The 18,170-nt window shown below is 48.0% G+C and overlaps 1 protein-coding gene across 1 annotated transcript in view; it reads left to right on the top strand.

Annotated features, from left to right (window-relative positions):
- The window catches only part of JPH3 (junctophilin 3), a 551,692-nt gene extending 536,016 nt beyond the window's left edge, over nucleotides 1-15,676 (top strand). The window contains exon 5 of the mRNA XM_069217200.1: nucleotides 14,215-15,676. Coding sequence (XP_069073301.1) covers nucleotides 14,215-14,295 — 81 coding nt within the window. The 3' untranslated portion in view covers nucleotides 14,296-15,676. The remainder of the gene's footprint in view (nucleotides 1-14,214) is intronic.
- Nucleotides 15,677-18,170: the final 2,494 nt, after the last annotated feature.

Raw genomic sequence — 18,170 nt, forward strand, 5'->3', positions numbered from 1 at the left:
GGCCAAAGTCATCGAGAAGGCCGTCAACAAGCAACTGACCAACTTCCTCGAAGACAACAACCTGCTCGACCCCTCCCAGTCTGGATTTCGGGCCAACCACAGCACGGAAACCGCCCTCATCGCAGTCACCGACGACATCCGAACCCTGCTGGACAACGGAGAAACAGCCGCCCTCATCCTCCTCGACCTCTCGGCTGCCTTTAACACCGTCTGCCACCGCACCCTAATAACCCACCTCCACTCCACCGGTATCCAAGGACAGGCCCTGGACTGGATCGTCTCTTTTCTCTCTGACCGCTCCCAAAGAGTCTACCTCCCGCCTTTCCGCTCAGATCTCACCGAGATCATCTGCGGCGTCCCACAGGGCTCCTCGCTCAGCCCTACTCTCTTCAATGTCTACATGAGCCCCCTCGCCGACATCGCACGCAAACACAACATCAACACCATCTCCTATGCCGACGACACCCAGCTGATACTCTCCCTCACCAAAGACCCAGCCACTGCCAAAACCAACCTGCAGGATGGAATGAAAGACGTCGCAGAATGGATGAAACTCAGCCGCCTGAAGCTGAACTCAGACAAGACGGAAGTCCTCATCCTCGGAAACTCCCCGTCCGCCTGGGACGATTCCTGGTGGCCCACGGCCCTGGGCACCGCACCGACCCACTCAGACCACGCAAGCAACCTCGGATTCATCCTGGACCCCTTCTCACCATGACCAAGCAAGTCAACGCCGTCTCGTCTTCTTGCTTCCTCACACTTCGCATGCTCCGAAAGATCTTCCGCTGGATCACCGCCGACACCAGAAAAACTGAGACCCACGCCCTCGTCACAAGCCGCCTGGACTACGGAAACACCCTATACGCAGGAACCACCGCAAAACTTCAGAAACGTCTTCAGCGCATACAAAACGCCTCTGCACGCCTCATCCTCGACGTACCCCGCCACAGCCACATCTCCGCCCACCTGCGACAGCTGCACTGGCTACCCGTCAACAAAAGGATCACCTTCAGGCTCCTCACCCACGCACACAAAGCCCTCCACAACAAGGGCCCCGAATACCTCAACCGTTGCCTCACCTTCTACACGCCCACCCGTCAACTTCGCTCCACCAGCCTCGCTCTCGCCGCCGTCCCTCGCATCTGCCGAACCACTGCAGGTGGGAAATCCTTCTCCTACCTGGCAGCCAAGACGTGGAATTCCCTCCCCGCCCACCTCAGGACCACCCAGGACCACCTCGCCTTCCGGAGGCGTCACAAGACCTGGCTCTTCGAGCAGCAGTGACCCCCCCTAGCGCCTTGAGACCCTCACAGGTGAGTAGCGCGCTGTATAAATATGATTGATTAGCATTTAATTTAGAGGCCCTGGGTATAGGAATACCACTGTACAAGGGACTTACTGGTAAATTAAATGTGCCACTTAGGTGTAAGCCAATCATACCAAGTTTAGAAGGGAGAGCACATGCACTTTAGCACTGGTCAGCAGTGGGAAAGTGCTCAGAGTCCTAACATCAACAAAAAAGGGTCCGACAAAATAGGAGGAGGAAGGCGAAAAGTTTGGGGATGACCCTGTAAAAAGGTCCAGGTCCAGGTCCAAAATCAACTCATTTGAGAGGATCCATCCTTATCATGCGGTAAAGGGCAACTATTGAGCCCAAGTGGCCAGAGCTACAATACACTTGCAATCAGATCTTTGGGATGCACAAATATATTAATTACAAACCTTAAAATAACTCATAACTTCAACAGCTACACTTGAGCCCAAAGTTCCTTGAAGAATATACAGGTCTCCAACTTCCCATATGCCAATGGCTATAAACTGCAAAGCATTGATCAGAGTCCAAAAGGCAGTATGGTCTTAATCCCCTTTTATCAGCTTTGCACCTGATACTACTCTCTGGTCCTTACCTAGCAGATTGCATGAGAGGGCCTTTCAGATCCATTTCGGTGGGATCACAGGGCAGACAAGGGCTTCCAGATGCTAACTGTAGTGAACGAGATCACTTGCCACTCCACCCGAAGGTTCTGCAAACCTGGCCAAGTACAATCCGTTCTGCATTTGACTCTCAAGATTGTGAGAGTGGAAAGCAATGTTGCCTTCGATTCCCTTCCAGCACCCCTTGAAGGGTCCTGTGACATTGGTGTCATGCTCAAGTAAGAAAGCTAAGCCTAATTGCCCCACCAATCACAATTTCACCCTGCCATAGTATATTACATAAAATACAACACAAAGCATACTTTTGCGACATTGGCACCCACTCTGTCAGTGAACAAAAAGGGTGGGTTAGCACACATTACCAGCCTCAGACACAAGACCCCAGATAGCAAGCATAACAGTAGGACCAACTGCCTAATGGGAGGTCGGTGGGTCAAAACTTGCAGAGCGAGCAAAGAAGATCCTTCCTGCGGTCGGCGAGCAGGAGACAAAGACCTGCTCACCGACCGCACTTGAAGTGCTTCCAGGGCTGTGCTGGTGCCAAAGCCAATCTTCTTGTGCCGTGTTAGGGGGTCGGAGGTGCACTGCGCCCCTGCCCCCCTGCCCCCCACCTAGGTATCTCGGCCCGGCGTGGGACCTGCCATATGTGCCAGAGTTACCCTCCCACAGGTCAATTCACACATTTAGTCAGTAAAATACACTTCTTGGGTTAGAAGCTATAAACCCCTAGCTGTTTTTTGGTTTTACAACAACAATATTTTTTAAATCGTTTATCACTTCAAACATTTATACGCAGTAACCCATAATATTTACAGCTTAATTTACATGTGTAGATGTCGAGCCTTAACAGAGATGCTAATACATCTAGTTTCCTAACACCATCTAAATTCTGTTGCTGCGTATCCAAATCAGTGACTACGGATGGGATCATGACTGGCCCCGAGGGTGACTCCCAATCTTGGAACCACCTCTCTGGTTAAGTGACCCGGCGTGAGTCCCTCCATTTGGAAGAACAACAACACATGCAACCCCTTTAGGTGCAAACTTTGTGTAGGGGGCCCGCCTGCTCGCCTGGATACTTACCTCGGGCACCACCCTTCAGACCCCCCCCCAACAATGGTCAGTGCTAGCTTCGTGCCCAGGTGATTGTCCCTAAGGACCAGATGAAGGCAATCTTCTTGCAACCCCGCACCCCTGTATGTTGCCTTCAATTGCCTGCCAGCACCCTTGTGTGTCCTGTGACATTGCTGTCATGCTCAAGTCAGCCAAATTGCCCCACCAATCATGATCTCACCCCGCCACAGGCCAGCGAAGTAGACCTACTATCTGGTCCCACCCCCTGCAGTCGCTCCCCTACTGAGGGCGGTGCACCAACTAAGCCAAGAAGTTCTCCAAAAACATCTCATTGCCAGCCCGTGACAGGTGTGGCAATCTTAATATGTATCCGTCTCACATACTCGTTCAGAGCTCTGACTGATTTGCGCCCCTCCACTGCAACTGGGGAATGATAGTAGACCAAGTGAGCTCTACCTGAGGAAATCTCTTTGCCAACCAATCGATTTCAGAAACAACCATATCAAACAGATGCCGCAGTCCAATATGAACCAAGTCATTACCACCTAGGTGCAGAATGATGATGCCAGGAGACGTGAACTCCTGTGGCAGCACTGTGTCCAGTGCCTGCCTCAGTTGTGTGAGTTGCAGCCCTCCACGTCTGTAGAAAGTGAGACGATACTCTGCCTGCAATGTGTGGGATGCAAAGATACCTCTTGTATATAGCCCAAACATCCGTGATTCCAGTGCCTGCGTGCACAGAAAACTTCAGGACCTCGGACTGGTCACTCCACTCCCCGCACCAGACACTTAAGAGAAAGAAAGAATGGGAGAAGATAATGGGATGACGTAGCACACTTACAGCATATGTAATCTCACATAACATTTATAATAGTCTGAGGACCACCTGCCAGTCCTACGCACAGCTGCACTTGAGAGCTCTATTGCCACGATTGCCTTAATTCTAAAGGAATGAGTCCAGAACTCAGATGCGTCAAAACCCGCTGTGGACAGAGCACGCTTCAGTATCATAGAGAATTGGTACCTGGTCAGTGGGGTGCAATCTGTGCAGACTAGAAAGTGGCCCCGCCTCACCCCCCAGGGGTGATGTTTTATGAAAACCTCCAAGTTATGGACGGGACAGCACTCAGTGCCGGAGGTCCTATGCAACAGTTATGTGTTCACCCCCCTCTGACCTGATCAACCTTAGAATGAGGAATGTTAATCGCCAGGTCCTGTGCCCTGTCCAACCACTGGATGTCCAAAAGCTGTAGTCCACCACCCCAGTATCCTTCCTGATCTTGGCCACCAGCTCACTCAGCCTACGGGCTCCCTAAAAGGCCAGGGTAAATGCTGCCCTGAATAGTCTGACCTCCCCTGGGGAGCTACATATGCCTCCAAGAGACCCTAGAATGTGGGCCAGCTTAACCGTATCAATGGGGTGCCTAGAATCTGGTCTGGTCCCCTCAAACACTTCAAAGCCCTCTTTACCTGTAAAGATTTAGTTCCATCAGGAAGCCCAAACAGTTGCGCAAAAAAGGAAATTGCTGCAGCGTGATACCTGGCACAAGCAACCACCCAGCCCTCGCCCCTAAGTGCCTCCAAGAATGCCATGACTGATGATGTAGTAGACCAACCAGATATCCAAACCCACTCAAGGAATTCTGAATAAGCATTAAAAGTCCCCTCATAGGGCTGCCTCGCCCTGGGCTCTAAACTGGATGCCACAAGGTCTGGTAATCTTGGGCACCAATCTGCCACTAATGCTCTGGGAAGGGTGTTGGGAATTCTTCCACTCCTGGATGGTAGAACCTGTAAACCTGCATCTTAAAATGGGATAAAGTATCAGCTGCATTGTTCAACACACCAGGTACATGTTTAGCTCTAAGGAGGACTTTCAACCGCAGACACAGGAGTGCAATTTCCTTCAGAACCCTCAGAATCATCTTGTATTTCGCAGATTGCTGGTCCATACACTCTACCGCTGCCATGTTGTCAGACCAGAAAGCCGCTGACTGATTGTGAAATTGCTCAGGCCAAACTGACAGAGCACCTGTAAAGAGTCCCAACTCCCTGTTGGACCTAGGCTTCCCTGGCCCCACAACTGTTCCATTAACGTCATGCAGGAACAACTCTCATATCCTGCTTGACCTCGCTGGAGAGCTTGGGGTGGTGATGCTTGACCTTCAGTTCAGACATGGCCTTGGCAATAGAACATGTGAAGGGGCGCCCCATGGGAATGATCCGTAGAGCTCAATTAAGTTGCCCCACTAGCCCTTGTAACGGATGGTGTGTGACCTCCTTAGCTCTCAGGCATGCCTGCAAGGCTTGGGAGAAAGAGTCAACCTTCCCCACCAGAAGCATGGACACTCCTACCACAGAATCCAGTTCAATTCCAAGAAACTCAAATGTGGTGGCTGAGCCTACAGTCTTGCCCTTTTACAAGAGGGACCCAAAACTCCCCCATCAGGTTCTGAAAGGTCCCCAAAGCCTCAGTTCAGAGCTGGGTGGGCCAAGGAGCAGAAGATCATCGGGGTAGTGGAGCACCCACTGGTGTCCAGAATTCTGCCTAAAAGCTCATTCAAGAAACATGCTAAACTTCTCAAAATAGGAACAGAAGATGGCGCAACCCATCAGCATACACTTATCAAAGTAGTAGGACCTTCAAACTGGAAACCCAGGAGATGGAAATGTTCCGGGTGAACAGGAGGCAACCAGAAAGCAGACTCAACTCAGATTTTGCCATCACAGCCCTAGGATGGAGCTCCTGCAGCATTTGAATGGCTTGATCAAGATAAGCATACTTGACTGAGCATAAGTCTCCGTCAGTAGCTTCAGTTACAGAACTCTTGGGAACCAACCGGTTATGAATCAATCTGAACTCCCCTGGTTCTTTCATAGTAACCACTCCGTGGGAGAATAAACAAAGCCATCCATAGGAACTAGGTTAAAAGGGCCTGCCACGCAACCCAGACTCAACTCTTTTAGGATGTTTGCCCTAGCCACCCTGGGTTGGATCTGAGACGCTGCTGGTTCTTCCCGTGAGGAGAGCCCAGATAGCCTGTTGCCGGAATCCTAAAGCTTTCCTTATAACCCTCATACAATATCTGAGTAGCTGCCTGGTGTAGGAGGCTGGACTGGCTTGTAGTGAGTACCAAGGGGTACTTGCACCTTGCACCAGGCCCAGTTATCCCTTATTAGTGTATAGGGTGTCTAGCAGCTTAGGCTGATAGATAATGGTAGCTTAGCAGAGCAGCTTAGGCTGAACTAGGAGACGTGTGAAGCTACTACAGTACCACTTAGTGTCATATGCACAATATCATAAGAAAACACAATACACAGTTATACTAAAAATAAAGGTACTTTATTTTTATGACAATATGCCAAAGTATCTTAGAGTGTACCCTCAGTGAGAGGATAGGAAATATACACAAGATATATATACACAATAGCAAAAAATATGCAGTATAGTCTTAGAAAACAGTGCAAACAATGTATAGTTACAATAGGATGCAATGGGGAAACATAGGGATAGGGGCAACACAAACCATATACTCCAAAAGTGGAATGCGAACCACGAATGGACCCCAAACCTATGTGACCTTGTAGAGGGTCGCTGGGACTATTAGGAAATAGTGAGAGTTAGAAAAATAACCCTCCCCAAGACTCTGAAAAGTGAGTGCAAAGTGCACTAAAGTTCCCCTAAGGACAAAGAAGTCGTGTTAGAGGAATAATGCAGGAAAGACACAAACCAACAATGCAACAACTGTGGATTTCCAATCTAGGGTACCTGTGGAACAAGGGGACCAAGTCCAAAAGTCACAAGCAAGTCGGAGATGGGCAGATGCCCAGGAAATGCCAGCTGCGGGTGCAAAGAAGCTTCTACTGGACAGAAGAAGCTGAGGTTTCTGCAGGAACGAAAAGGGCTAGAGACTTCCCCTTTGGTGGACGGATCCCTCTCGCCGTGGAGAGTCGTGCAGAAGTGTTTTCCCGCCGAAAGAACGCCAACAAGCCTTGCTAGCTGCAAATCGTGCGGTTAGCGTTTTTGGACGCTGCTGTGGCCCTGGAGGGACCAGGAGGTCGCAAATTGGACCAGGAGAGAGAGGGGACGTCGAGCAAGACAAGGAGCCCTCTCAGCAGCAGGTAGCACCCGGAGAAGTGCCAGAAACAGGCACTACGAGGATGCGTGAAACAGTGCTCACCCGAAGTCGCACAAAGGAGTCCCACGTCGCCGGAGACCAACTTAGAACGTCGTGCAATGCAGGTTAGAGTGCCGTGGACCCAGGCTTGGCTGTGCACAAAGGATTTCCGCCGGAAGTGCACAGGGGCCGGAGTAGCTTCCAAAGTCGCGGTTCCCAGCAATGCAGCCCAGCGAGGTGAGGCAAGGACTTACCTCCACCAAACTTGGACTGAAGAGTCACTGGACTGTGGGGGTCACTTGGACAGAGTCGCTGGATTCGAGGGACCTCGCTCGTCGTGCTGAGAGGAGACCCAAGGGACCGGTAATGCAGCTTTTTGGTGCCTGCGGTTGCAGGGGGAAGATTCCGTCGACCCACAGGAGATTTCTTCAGAGCTTCTGGTGCAGAGAGGAGGCAGACTACCCCCACAGCATGCACAAGCAGGAAAACAGTCGAGAAGGCGGCAGGATCAGCGTTACAGAGTTGCAGTAGTCGTCTTTGCTACTATGTTGCAGGTTTGCAGGCTTCCAGCGCGGTCAGCAGTCGATTCCTTGGCAGAAGGTGAAGCGAGAGATGCAGAGGAACTCGGATGAGCTCTTGCATTCGTTATCTAAGGTTTCCCCAGAGACAGAGACCCTAAATAGCCAGAAAAGAGGGTTTGGCTACTTAGGAGAGAGGATAGGCTACTAACACCTGAAGGAGCCTATCAGCAGGAGTCTCTGACGTCACCTGGTGGCACTGGCCACTCAGAGCAGTCCAGTGTGCCAGCAGCACCTCTGTTTCCAAGATGGCAGAGGTCTGGAGCACACTGGAGGAGGTCTGGACACCTCCCAGGGGAGGTGCAGGTCAGGGGAGTGGTCACTCCCCTTTCCTTTGTCCAGTTTCGCGCCAGAGCAGGGGCTAAGGGGTCCCTGAACCGGTGTAGACTGGCTTATGCAGAATTGGGCACATCTGTGCCCAAGAAAGCATTTCCAGAGGCTGGGGGAGGCTACTCCTCCCCTGCCTTCACACCATTTTCCAAAGGGAGAGGGTGTAACACCCTCTCTCAGAGGAAGTCCTTTGTTCTGCCATCCCGGGCCAGGCCTGGCTGGACCCCAGGAGGGCAGATGCCTGTCTGAGGGGTTGGCAGCAGCAGCAGCTGCAGTGAAACCCCAGGAAGGGCAGTTTGGCAGTACCAGGGTCTGTGCTACAGACCACTGGGATCATGGGATTGTGCCAACTATGCCAGGATGGCATAGAGGGGGCAATTCCATGATCATAGACATGTTACATGGCCATATTCGGAGTTACCATTGTGAAGCTACATATAGGTAGTGACCTATATGTAGTGCACGCGTGTAATGGTGTCCCCGCACTCACAAAGTTCAGGGAATTGGCTCTGAACAATGTGGGGGCACCTTGGCTAGTGCCAGGGTGCCCTCACACTAAGTAACTTTGCACCTAACCTTTACCAGGTAAAAGTTAGACATATAGGTGACTTATAAGTTACTTAAGTGCAGTGTAAAATGGCTGTGAAATAACGTGGACGTTATTTCACTCAGGCTGCAGTGGCAGGCCTGAGTAAGAATTGTCAGAGCTCCCTATGGGTGGCAAAAGAAATGCTGCAGCCCATAGGGATCTCCTGGAACCCCAATACCCTGGGTACCTCAGTACCATATACTAGGGAATTATAAGGGTGTTCCAGTAAGCCAATGTAAATTGGTAAAAATGGTCACTAGCCTGTTAGTGACAATTTGGAAAGAAATGAGAGAGCATAACCACTGAGGTTCTGATTAGCAGAGCCTCAGTGAGACAGTTAGTCACTACACAGGTAACACATTCAGGCACACTTATGAGCACTGGGGCCCTGGGTTACCAGGGTCCCAGTGACACATACAACTAAAACAACATATATACAGTGAAAAATGGGGGTAACATGCCAGGCAAGATGGTACTTTCCTACACCTGGTTAGTATAAGTATTGAGCCAAGGGACCGTTGCCATTAATTTAACTGGGGAGCGGGCTTTGGCAAATTCCAAATTGTCACTGCTGCTTCTTGGTGCTCTTATTTCTGGACTTTTTTTTATAGCACTTAGATTCCAGATGGGAGGCCTGACCACAGAATGAACAGCAATGTTTAAATCTACAGGTTCCAGGAGGTCGGGTGCAGGTACGCTGGTTGAAATCCCAGCAAGCCCCTTTTTTTGGCCCCTCTGCCGGGCCACTAGTGTACCCTGACCCTGCCCAAAAAGGCTGAGCAGTAGCACCTTGTGGCCGATTCATATAATCGGAGCAAAGTGATTATATCAATTTGATCCCATCCCAGGGTATGTCTATTGGTTTTAATCCTCCTAAACTCCTTATCATAATTCTTCCAGGCTGTACCACCATATTCATCATGCACACCCACAATCCTGTTCTGATAACAAGCTAGTTGCACCCCAAGATCATTGAAGCACTCTGCCAAAAAGGCTTGATTGGTCGAGAAACCACTGACCCAATTAACCAAAGTCTCTTCAGCCTTCTTCTTGTGTGCCTAATGGCCGCATTCCCTAGAGTACGCACCTTCTTTACAACGCTTAACCTCCTCTTTCTCAGACTTATCCACAAGCAGAAAATGTCCAACTACGCCGCTTTCCATATTTTCTCCTTTACCTCCATTGACATATGCAAATTCAATCGCTCATGTTCAGTGCGAATACCACCCAAACTCATTGGGGATAAAGAGGGTCCAATACCTGTACTCACCATCCTCTGGGCAGGGGCACACGTTACCATAGCTGCCACTCCCCCCCCCCCAAAGAATCGTGATACTCGTATTCGACGCAGCCAGAATTTGGCTGAATGACTGCACAGAAACCACACCAGTCTGTGGGCCTGACTCCCTACCTGTGCTGAAGAGGTAGCGGGCGGCCCCATCATCCCTCCCCCCCCCCATTTTGGGCCTGAGCCCAGTCAGGGTCCCCTGTGATCCCTGACCATCCTTGGCGCTACCTAGGTGAGATACTTGGCATCGTGGTTTCTGCATAACATCACCCTCACCAATCCCCACCAAGACACCAGACAAACAGCATTCCCTTCTCGAAGAGCCATGGCAACACAAATGCTAAATTAGCTACTAGGTCCTGCTACAAAAGGTACATTCCCCCCCTGCAGAAGTCACCCTATAGCCATTCCAGAACCCACATTGTAAACAACTCCACTAGCCGCGGTAGTACTCTGCACAGTCACCTGGCCAGAACCACCCGCAACCGGGGCCGTGGCTCCAGGTGCAACTCCAAATGACGGGACCAGTGCATTTGCGATAACGGGCGGTACCATCACCTGAACTGGAGCATCCGGGGCCAGGGTCAGAGCCTCCGGGGCTACCAACAAGTGGCTAGAGTCCTGGTTCCCCTGAATACCCTGGTCACTTACAGCCAGCCCCTGTAGCTCCCCTTTATGCCTCCCCTGCCCACAAGCTCTCGTCAGGCCTATGGGGAATGCCTCCCTGGGAGGCCCTCCTGCCCTCCTAGGCCTCTCCGCCAGCCCCCTGGACACATCAGGTGGCTGTGACTTCAATGATACAATGGCCTGATCCATAGCATTAATTCTGAGCATCAACGCCTCTAACAGTGCCTCAGTCCGGGATCGCTTAGCACACCGCCGCCCACTTGGTGCCATATTGACCTATCCCCCGGCCTGCCCAGACAACTTCCACCAACAAAGGCAACACTAGTGAAAACAAAACACTATAGCAACACTAGCATAAAATCCCCTATAAACACAAAACACGCTGCTATCAAGGCACTAGAAAACAGCAAATGTTAGTAGCATGTAGGATGCAAACTCCCAGTAACCCTGCCCCGCAGCTCCAAGCAAGGAGGGCAAGGGAAGGAAAACAAGGGACAAAAGCACCAGGAATAAATGAGGAAGGAATAAAATACACCAACTAACCCCCCAATGCTGATACTGCCCACCAATGCTGTTAATGCCCCTCACAAAAAGCAGATGAACACCAACAAGGCAACCAGGCCTACTTCCCAGGGTCAGCACACCACAACCAAACACATCTAAACCAGAGGTCTTCAAACTGGGGGGTGGGGGGGGGGAAGTGCCAGACTCTGACCAAAAGAAGCATTATACAGATAACAGGCCTTTGTTTTAAGCAGAAGCATGCTATTGCATTTTTAAAAAGGTAACAGTACTTAACTGCAATGTTTAAATAGGTCTAGAAATATTTAAACATTGCCATCTTTATAAAATAATTGTGAACAATTCTGAGGGAGGGCCCAGTGATTTTTATTTTTCAACTGAGGGCCCAGCATTAAAAAGTTTGGAGCCCACTGCTCTAAACTTTCCAAAATTCCTCCCAATCAGGCCCCCTCACCTGCATAACCAGGGCCCCTGCTGGAGCCGCCACCGAGTCAGTACTTGGGTCAGGTAAGCAGAGCTCAAACCTGTGAGGCTCCCAGGCATGGCGTGATTGTTCTGCTGTTATGGTCCCACAAGGTGCTGAGTGCGAAGAGGCGCAGAGCACGGAGAGAATCATGCCTGAACCTGTAAAAAACAGAGGAAATAGAAGACAAAGGCTTTCCAAAGGCTTGCTGAGCGAGCGAGGTCCTTAAACATGAGCGAAGAAGATCCTGCCTGCGGTCGGCGAGTGGGAGAGAATGACTGGCTCACCGGTCGTGACCCCTTTTATGAGTGGGGTCAATATGTACTTTCTGTTTGCGCAACCCTGATGCACTTGAAGTGCTTCCGGGGCCGTGCTGGCGCCTAAGCCAATCCCCTTGCGCCATGTTAGATGGTCAGGCGCGCACTGCACCCCTGCCCACCACCAAAGTGCCATGGACCGGCATGGGACCTGCCAGATGTGGGGCTCCCCCGATGTGGGGGAGCCTGGTGCAGTTCACTCAGGAAACCATATGGTGTACATGCGCACAACAACTAGAGCTCCATAAATCAGCCTTGCTTGATTTTGAATTGATATTTTGGCCTAGCTCCTATCTAAATTGGACAGATGAAGGGCTTCAAAAATCCTTGCCCCGAAGTTGTCAGTACCCTTAAAGGAAAGCAGTAATGGAGATTGCATCTAGAACACTTTCCTAGTATGTACTTATTTGCCATTCTCCCGGAGATTGCCAAGATTACATAGATTACCCAATTTTCTCTTTGGCAAGGCACACTTTTATCCAGCTGAGATTGCTTCAAATTGCCCTGAAAGAACTTGGGAAATTCTAGCTGCTCTCAATTATAGTCAAGGGGTACTCAGTTTTTGCATCTATAAGACAATCACTTAACATTTTTTGTTTCTGTCAGGCATTGATTGCTGGACAGAGATTCTGGCTAAAGTCAATGTTTAACAAGATAGGACTTAATTTTTGTACTCTCACTACAGACAGCTCTAGCTGTCTATAGATGAGACAGCATTGTATATATACCATACTTCACAGAGACAATCCTTCCTCAGGATTGGATGGATTTCGTGCCAATTCCAGTTGCCTTGATCCTATTTGTTGCTTTCCTTCATTTTTTTGGATCTGACCTACCCACAAGAGCCTTTTGGTTTCACCATAGAAAGTGGTCGTCATTTTCCCTGCTTCGAAAGCAGCATTGCAAAAAGAGCCACGTTTAACCAACACCAGTTTTATACCTTTCATTGCATCCTACCGGTCACTAGAAAAACTGCTATAAACAAGCATTGGCAACACCAGTTGGTCTAATTTCTATATAGTGGTAATCCAGGTTGATTGGCGTTACTGTAGCTTGTTATAGAGAAACACCCTTATCTGACTGAGCTGCTCAGATAGTTTGTGAAATTCACTGATGCTTTTCTTGTACAGCTGATAACAATTTTCTCAATCAGAATCTTGAACCACTATATAACCAGAATGTCTTTTAAGACAACCTAATTTGTTCAGTTTGGTATTAGGCCAATTTAAGCGTAGATGGTGAACCAACCACATTTGTTTTGGGCAATGTTCATGATGATAATCTTCATCCTTCACACATTAATCTCCGAATAAGTAGTTAATGCTAAGGCTAGTGTTTTCTATAAGAGCTTAATGAAGGTTTTAGTCTGGATTTAAACAACATCTAGCTTCTGTATTTGAGGACTCATCCATGGTTATTCAACTTCTTTTTTAGTGAAAATAGGGTAACAATTGATCTGGTTGTTAGTTCCATCCCATTGGTGGTAAGAATGGTTACTGGAATAAATGCTGTTGCGCTTCACCTTTTTTTAGCATCCGCTTTTGAGGTTCCAGCTGATTTGGCAATGTTTCTGTATGTTCAACTTTAACCACTTAAAAAGTGGCTCCTTATTTCAAGTACCAAGCAAGGATATTTATCTGAACTAAAACTGGTGTTTTTAATACTTCTTGCAATGTTTCTAATTAACCTTCAAAATATTTTTACCTCCTTAATGTATAAATGTTATTTAGATGTTTTAAGAACTTCGCTTTGAATGCAAAAGTTATGCAGGAGTTAATGCTTCTTCCTGGTGAAAAAAAGCCACTCCTTTCTCCAGAATGTCGAAGTTCCCCAGGTGAAAAGCGGCAAATACTAATGTGTACCAAGAGCGCATTGCCTTCCCGGCAGGAAAGGCCTTCCCTTGCCACTTCATTCCTGGAGCATGAACGTTTCTCAGTCCTGGCTATTTCCAGTAGCCTCTTGCACACGATAGAGTATCTAAACATACACACATGCATTTTGCGATCCAAAGGACTTTGATTAATAACCTTTTTAGCATGAGCTCTAAGAATCCCCAGCTCGGATAAACCAGTGATCCAGTCTAGTGGTGCTAAGGCAGAGAAAGTCTTACACTTTCTGCAATCATGGAAAGCCTGACACAGAGGCACTGGCATTGTTGGGAAGTCTGCCAGTATCCTGGCAGACCATCCCTCTGTGACAAAAGTCAACCTTGCCTACAATTCGTGCTGTTTGCAATTGGGTAGGGGGTTCTTGGAACACGGCCAGGAGTGATTCATCATCAACCTTAATGCACAACTGTAACATTTCCATATATTCTGCAAAATAAGACGATTTTATAACATACCTAATACATTTTTTCTCTTCTTTTTGCAGGGCTCCGCTCCCATCCTGGTAGTCATGGTGATCCTGCTGAACATTGGAGTCGCCATTTTGTTTATCCACTTTTTCATTTAATACAAGTCCCACCACATTTGCTAAAAAGGGAAAGTAATAAAAAATGTTACAAAAACCAACAAGAAATCCGGACTTGTGCAAACAGGGAGGGAAGCAAGGACACCAGACTGTTCCTACGTGGACATGAAAAACTTGAAGTGTTTTTTTGTTTGGTTTTGAGTATTTATTTTTCAGAAAATAACTCGCTCACGGTTTGCCTTTTATCTCATGGGTAATGTTTTTTCTTGTTTTGGATTTTTAGCCAAAATGATTTGCTTGTATAACTTTATGCTGTGTGGCATGGCAGAATGATGAAGACTCAACACAAGCCCAACAGTCTCCTTGGAGGCGAAGGCCAGGACAGCGGAGGCAAGCTCGGGTTTGAAAGCCACAGGAAGTGGGGGACAAAAGGTGGCTCAAGGTCCGCCACGGTGACAGAAGACCCTCAATATAATTCTGCAAAGCAGGTTGAGGAAAATCTGTTGGCAACGTTCCGCTCCCTTTTTTTTATTTAATCAGTTTAAGTATAAACCCTTTCAAGACATTCATTTTCTTCAAAAAACTGAATTTGTGGGATGAAAGCTTTTGACTTGTGGAGAGGTATTTTGTATTCTTAGGTAGGTCTTTACTTTTACAATTGAAATCAAAAATGTGAAACAAGGGCAGCTGCCATCATATCCCTGACATTCTAAATGACATTTCTATCATATTTTTGTTTCTCTTGGAACCTGGGCCAGCTGTCTTCTCAGCTCACTCGTTGATGCAATACACCACCTTCTACAGATTTCAACTCCTATTGCCATTTATTTGCCATTAAGGTATTTGGACATGGCATCCACATGTCAGGCCATCTGGCCTCCTGCATCCCTGACGATCCCTTCATGCCTCACTCAAGCAGGTCACCACGTTCAAAAGCGGTGCTGTCGAAAGCCCGCGCATCAGATCCTGGTCAATGTGCTGCTAATATCTGAGCACAAGCACTGAACGCTTTGGCTTACCCCAGAGGAGGCTTGCCTGGTTCTACTCTGCCACGGACTGTTCCCAGCCCTCAAGGCCATGGGACTAAGCATGTCGTATTTTTGCACTTCGTACACAGGATGCGTTTTCCGCCTTCCAGCAGGCCCCGCCAGCCTCCGTCGGCAATGGAAGCCTCAAGAAAGGATGTATTTTTTTTCTAAATGTCCCTTGATTTTCAGTTGTTGGAACATCTTTGTAATATGCCTGCCTTTTTGTTCCCTACCAATGAAGATGACGATGACAATACAGTAATGTGTATATTCATTAACGATGCAGTACCCCTGTTTCAAAGCTATTGCTATCCTCATCTCCCCGCTCCCCAAAAAAACAGTGTGTTCCTATTCTTAATTATTCTTAATTAAATTGCCTGAGAAATGAAAAAGTCTAAAATGGAAGTGTTTTATTTCTCTCATTTAAAAAGTCTGTTTCTGCTCAGAAGGAGTCATCCATGAACTTTGTTTACCATCATGGAGATGCTGTGTGTTCTGCTGATTGAAATATCCAAAGGAGCTGAAGGATGAAGAGAAACTTGAAAACAACCTTTCTTCAAAGAATATGTAAGTTCTTCCTAGATATTTTTAGAATAAAATACTCTGTAAATTAACTGTAGCCATTGTTACCCTCACTTTCCATCTTAATGCCCCATGGGGTAGAGCAAGGAGGTGAAATCTGTAAAGTTTGGCAAGTGTGGCACTCTTTTGCCTGCAGAGTAGATGACATGGTGATGTGTGGTGCAGGAGGTGTCCCATGAGGGAAATGCCTTTATTACTTAGGGGCTTATTTACAAGCTCCTTTAGCTGCCGATGCATCACTTTTTCCTCATATAAAAAGTGACGCACCGGAGGCGCAAGAGTGTTGGAGGTAAGCCTATTGGTGCCTTCACCTGGATGTAGGCAGTCCAGGAACTGCGACAGCTTCTCCACATAATTACAGACTCCCATCCAATGGCTGACTTAATAACATTTGGCGCAACACTGGAAGACAACTCGCTGCTTTGCGTCAAATGAAGCAGGCAGGAATGCGACATTTTTACTTGCATATGGTACATTCCTGCTCTCTCTCTGGGCTGGTGTATTTGTGGCTGCCAAGTGCAAACACAGACACCCCTGCACCATGGTGCTTGTGCTAGAGGCAGGATTGGGCATCTTCCTGCATAAAAACAATCCCCCGACACATTTCCTCTTTGTTTGCTGCAGAATGCAATGCAAATGGTGGTAAACTGTTTACCTGGTTTTCTCACCCTAGGGATGGGTTGTGGTCTCTTTCCACTCTGGATGGCTAGAGGAATGCCAAAGCTTTTTAGCATGGATGCAAGGCTTGTTGAAGGAATTTGCCTTGCCTCTGCTAAGTGAGGGATAGTCGTCCTTCATACAATCAAGGCTATCCAATTGAAAGACCAAAACGTTATAGAGTGCAAAGCAGGAGTTATCCCCCTCAATTCTTCTGACATGCCTGCGAGTTTGAGGAATTGTCATATTGTGAGGCACAACCACAGAAATGTAATATGCAGTCACAATTACTGGATGAAAGAAAAGTAATGCCTTAAAGAAAAGGTCTGCTGCAACTCATCAGCTAAGAGGCAAAATGAGAAAAAAATATTTTGCTCTGACCGGCTCCTGAGCCAGTCTGTCTTGAGTGAATCAGTGGATAACGCGGATCTATTGATTTTTTTTTTTTTTTTTTTTACTTTTATTTACTGAAATTGAGATGTAGACAAATACAGAACACTGGCACACGGCATTTAATGGTAGAATACGAAATGACGGCAAGATGTGCGAGGGTGCCCGATTTAGCATTAATAATAACGCAACACAAACAGACTTGCATGTCAAGTGCATACAGTATTTAGTAGGCAGCAGAAAACCTAATAATGGTGCTTTTCAAAAGGCTAGGAGTGTACCGATGGAAGTGCGCGGGGTCGATGCTCGCCGCCGTAGGCACGTATCCCTTCCTCTAGCCTCCCTGCCTGCATGGACAGGTAATTAATAAAAGGTCCTCGGATGTTTTTAGATCAAGACCGCTCCAGCCATAAAATGGCTTAAGCTGCTCTTGACACGTCCTGTAACAAAGCTGTAACTGGGTCTGTTGGAGTAACGCACCGTGTCACTAGTAAAGGGGAGCATAGGGTACTTAGTGAGTCGAACGTCTGCCGTTTAGAGACATTCAAGCTGAGATCGTATACGATGAGCGTGAGCAGTAGATCCCAGGCCCACACAGTGCATGACAGTATCAATCGCCATTCAAGGTAGTTGGTGAGGCAGACATGGGGCTGTCCCGTCTGTCTCAAGGGTCATATGTGGCTGGAATAGGGGAGGATATAGCCTGAAATGTGCAAACTGTGCTTTGGCACACGCATGGTAAAGTTCCATATCCGCTGCGCAGAGTCCACCCTGTTCAAAGGGAAGGGAAGGCATGTCCCAAGCCACTCAGGGATGCGTACCAGCCCAAGCTAAGTCGGTACGATTTGCATATAGGAGCCTGAAGGATTGCGTGCTTAGAGAGAGGCGATATTTATGAACAGACACAAAAACCTGAATAAAATTATAATTTTAGCAATGGTAATCCGACCCACCATAGACAGCAGTAGTCCGGTCAAAGCTAGGATTTGCTCCTCAAACCAATGCATCATTGTGCCATAATTTACGCTGAAGGGTTCATCAGTGGTCCTGCTTAGCCAAACTCCGAGGTAGCAAACAGGCTCAAATGCTCACTGTAGCTGGTATTCAGAAGTGAAGGGTTCTGCTGCAGGAATAGGAAGAAAGATGGTAGAGATCCTGGCATAGCCACCAAGTTAAAAAATAAATAAAAAATCTTGAGTTATGGGTGAGGTATTGGTGTGTCGATCACAGACATATAACGTGAAATCCTCATACAGAGAG

The sequence above is a fragment of the Pleurodeles waltl genome, chromosome 12, assembly GCF_031143425.1.
Source record: "Pleurodeles waltl isolate 20211129_DDA chromosome 12, aPleWal1.hap1.20221129, whole genome shotgun sequence".
NCBI lineage: Eukaryota > Metazoa > Chordata > Amphibia > Caudata > Salamandridae > Pleurodeles > Pleurodeles waltl.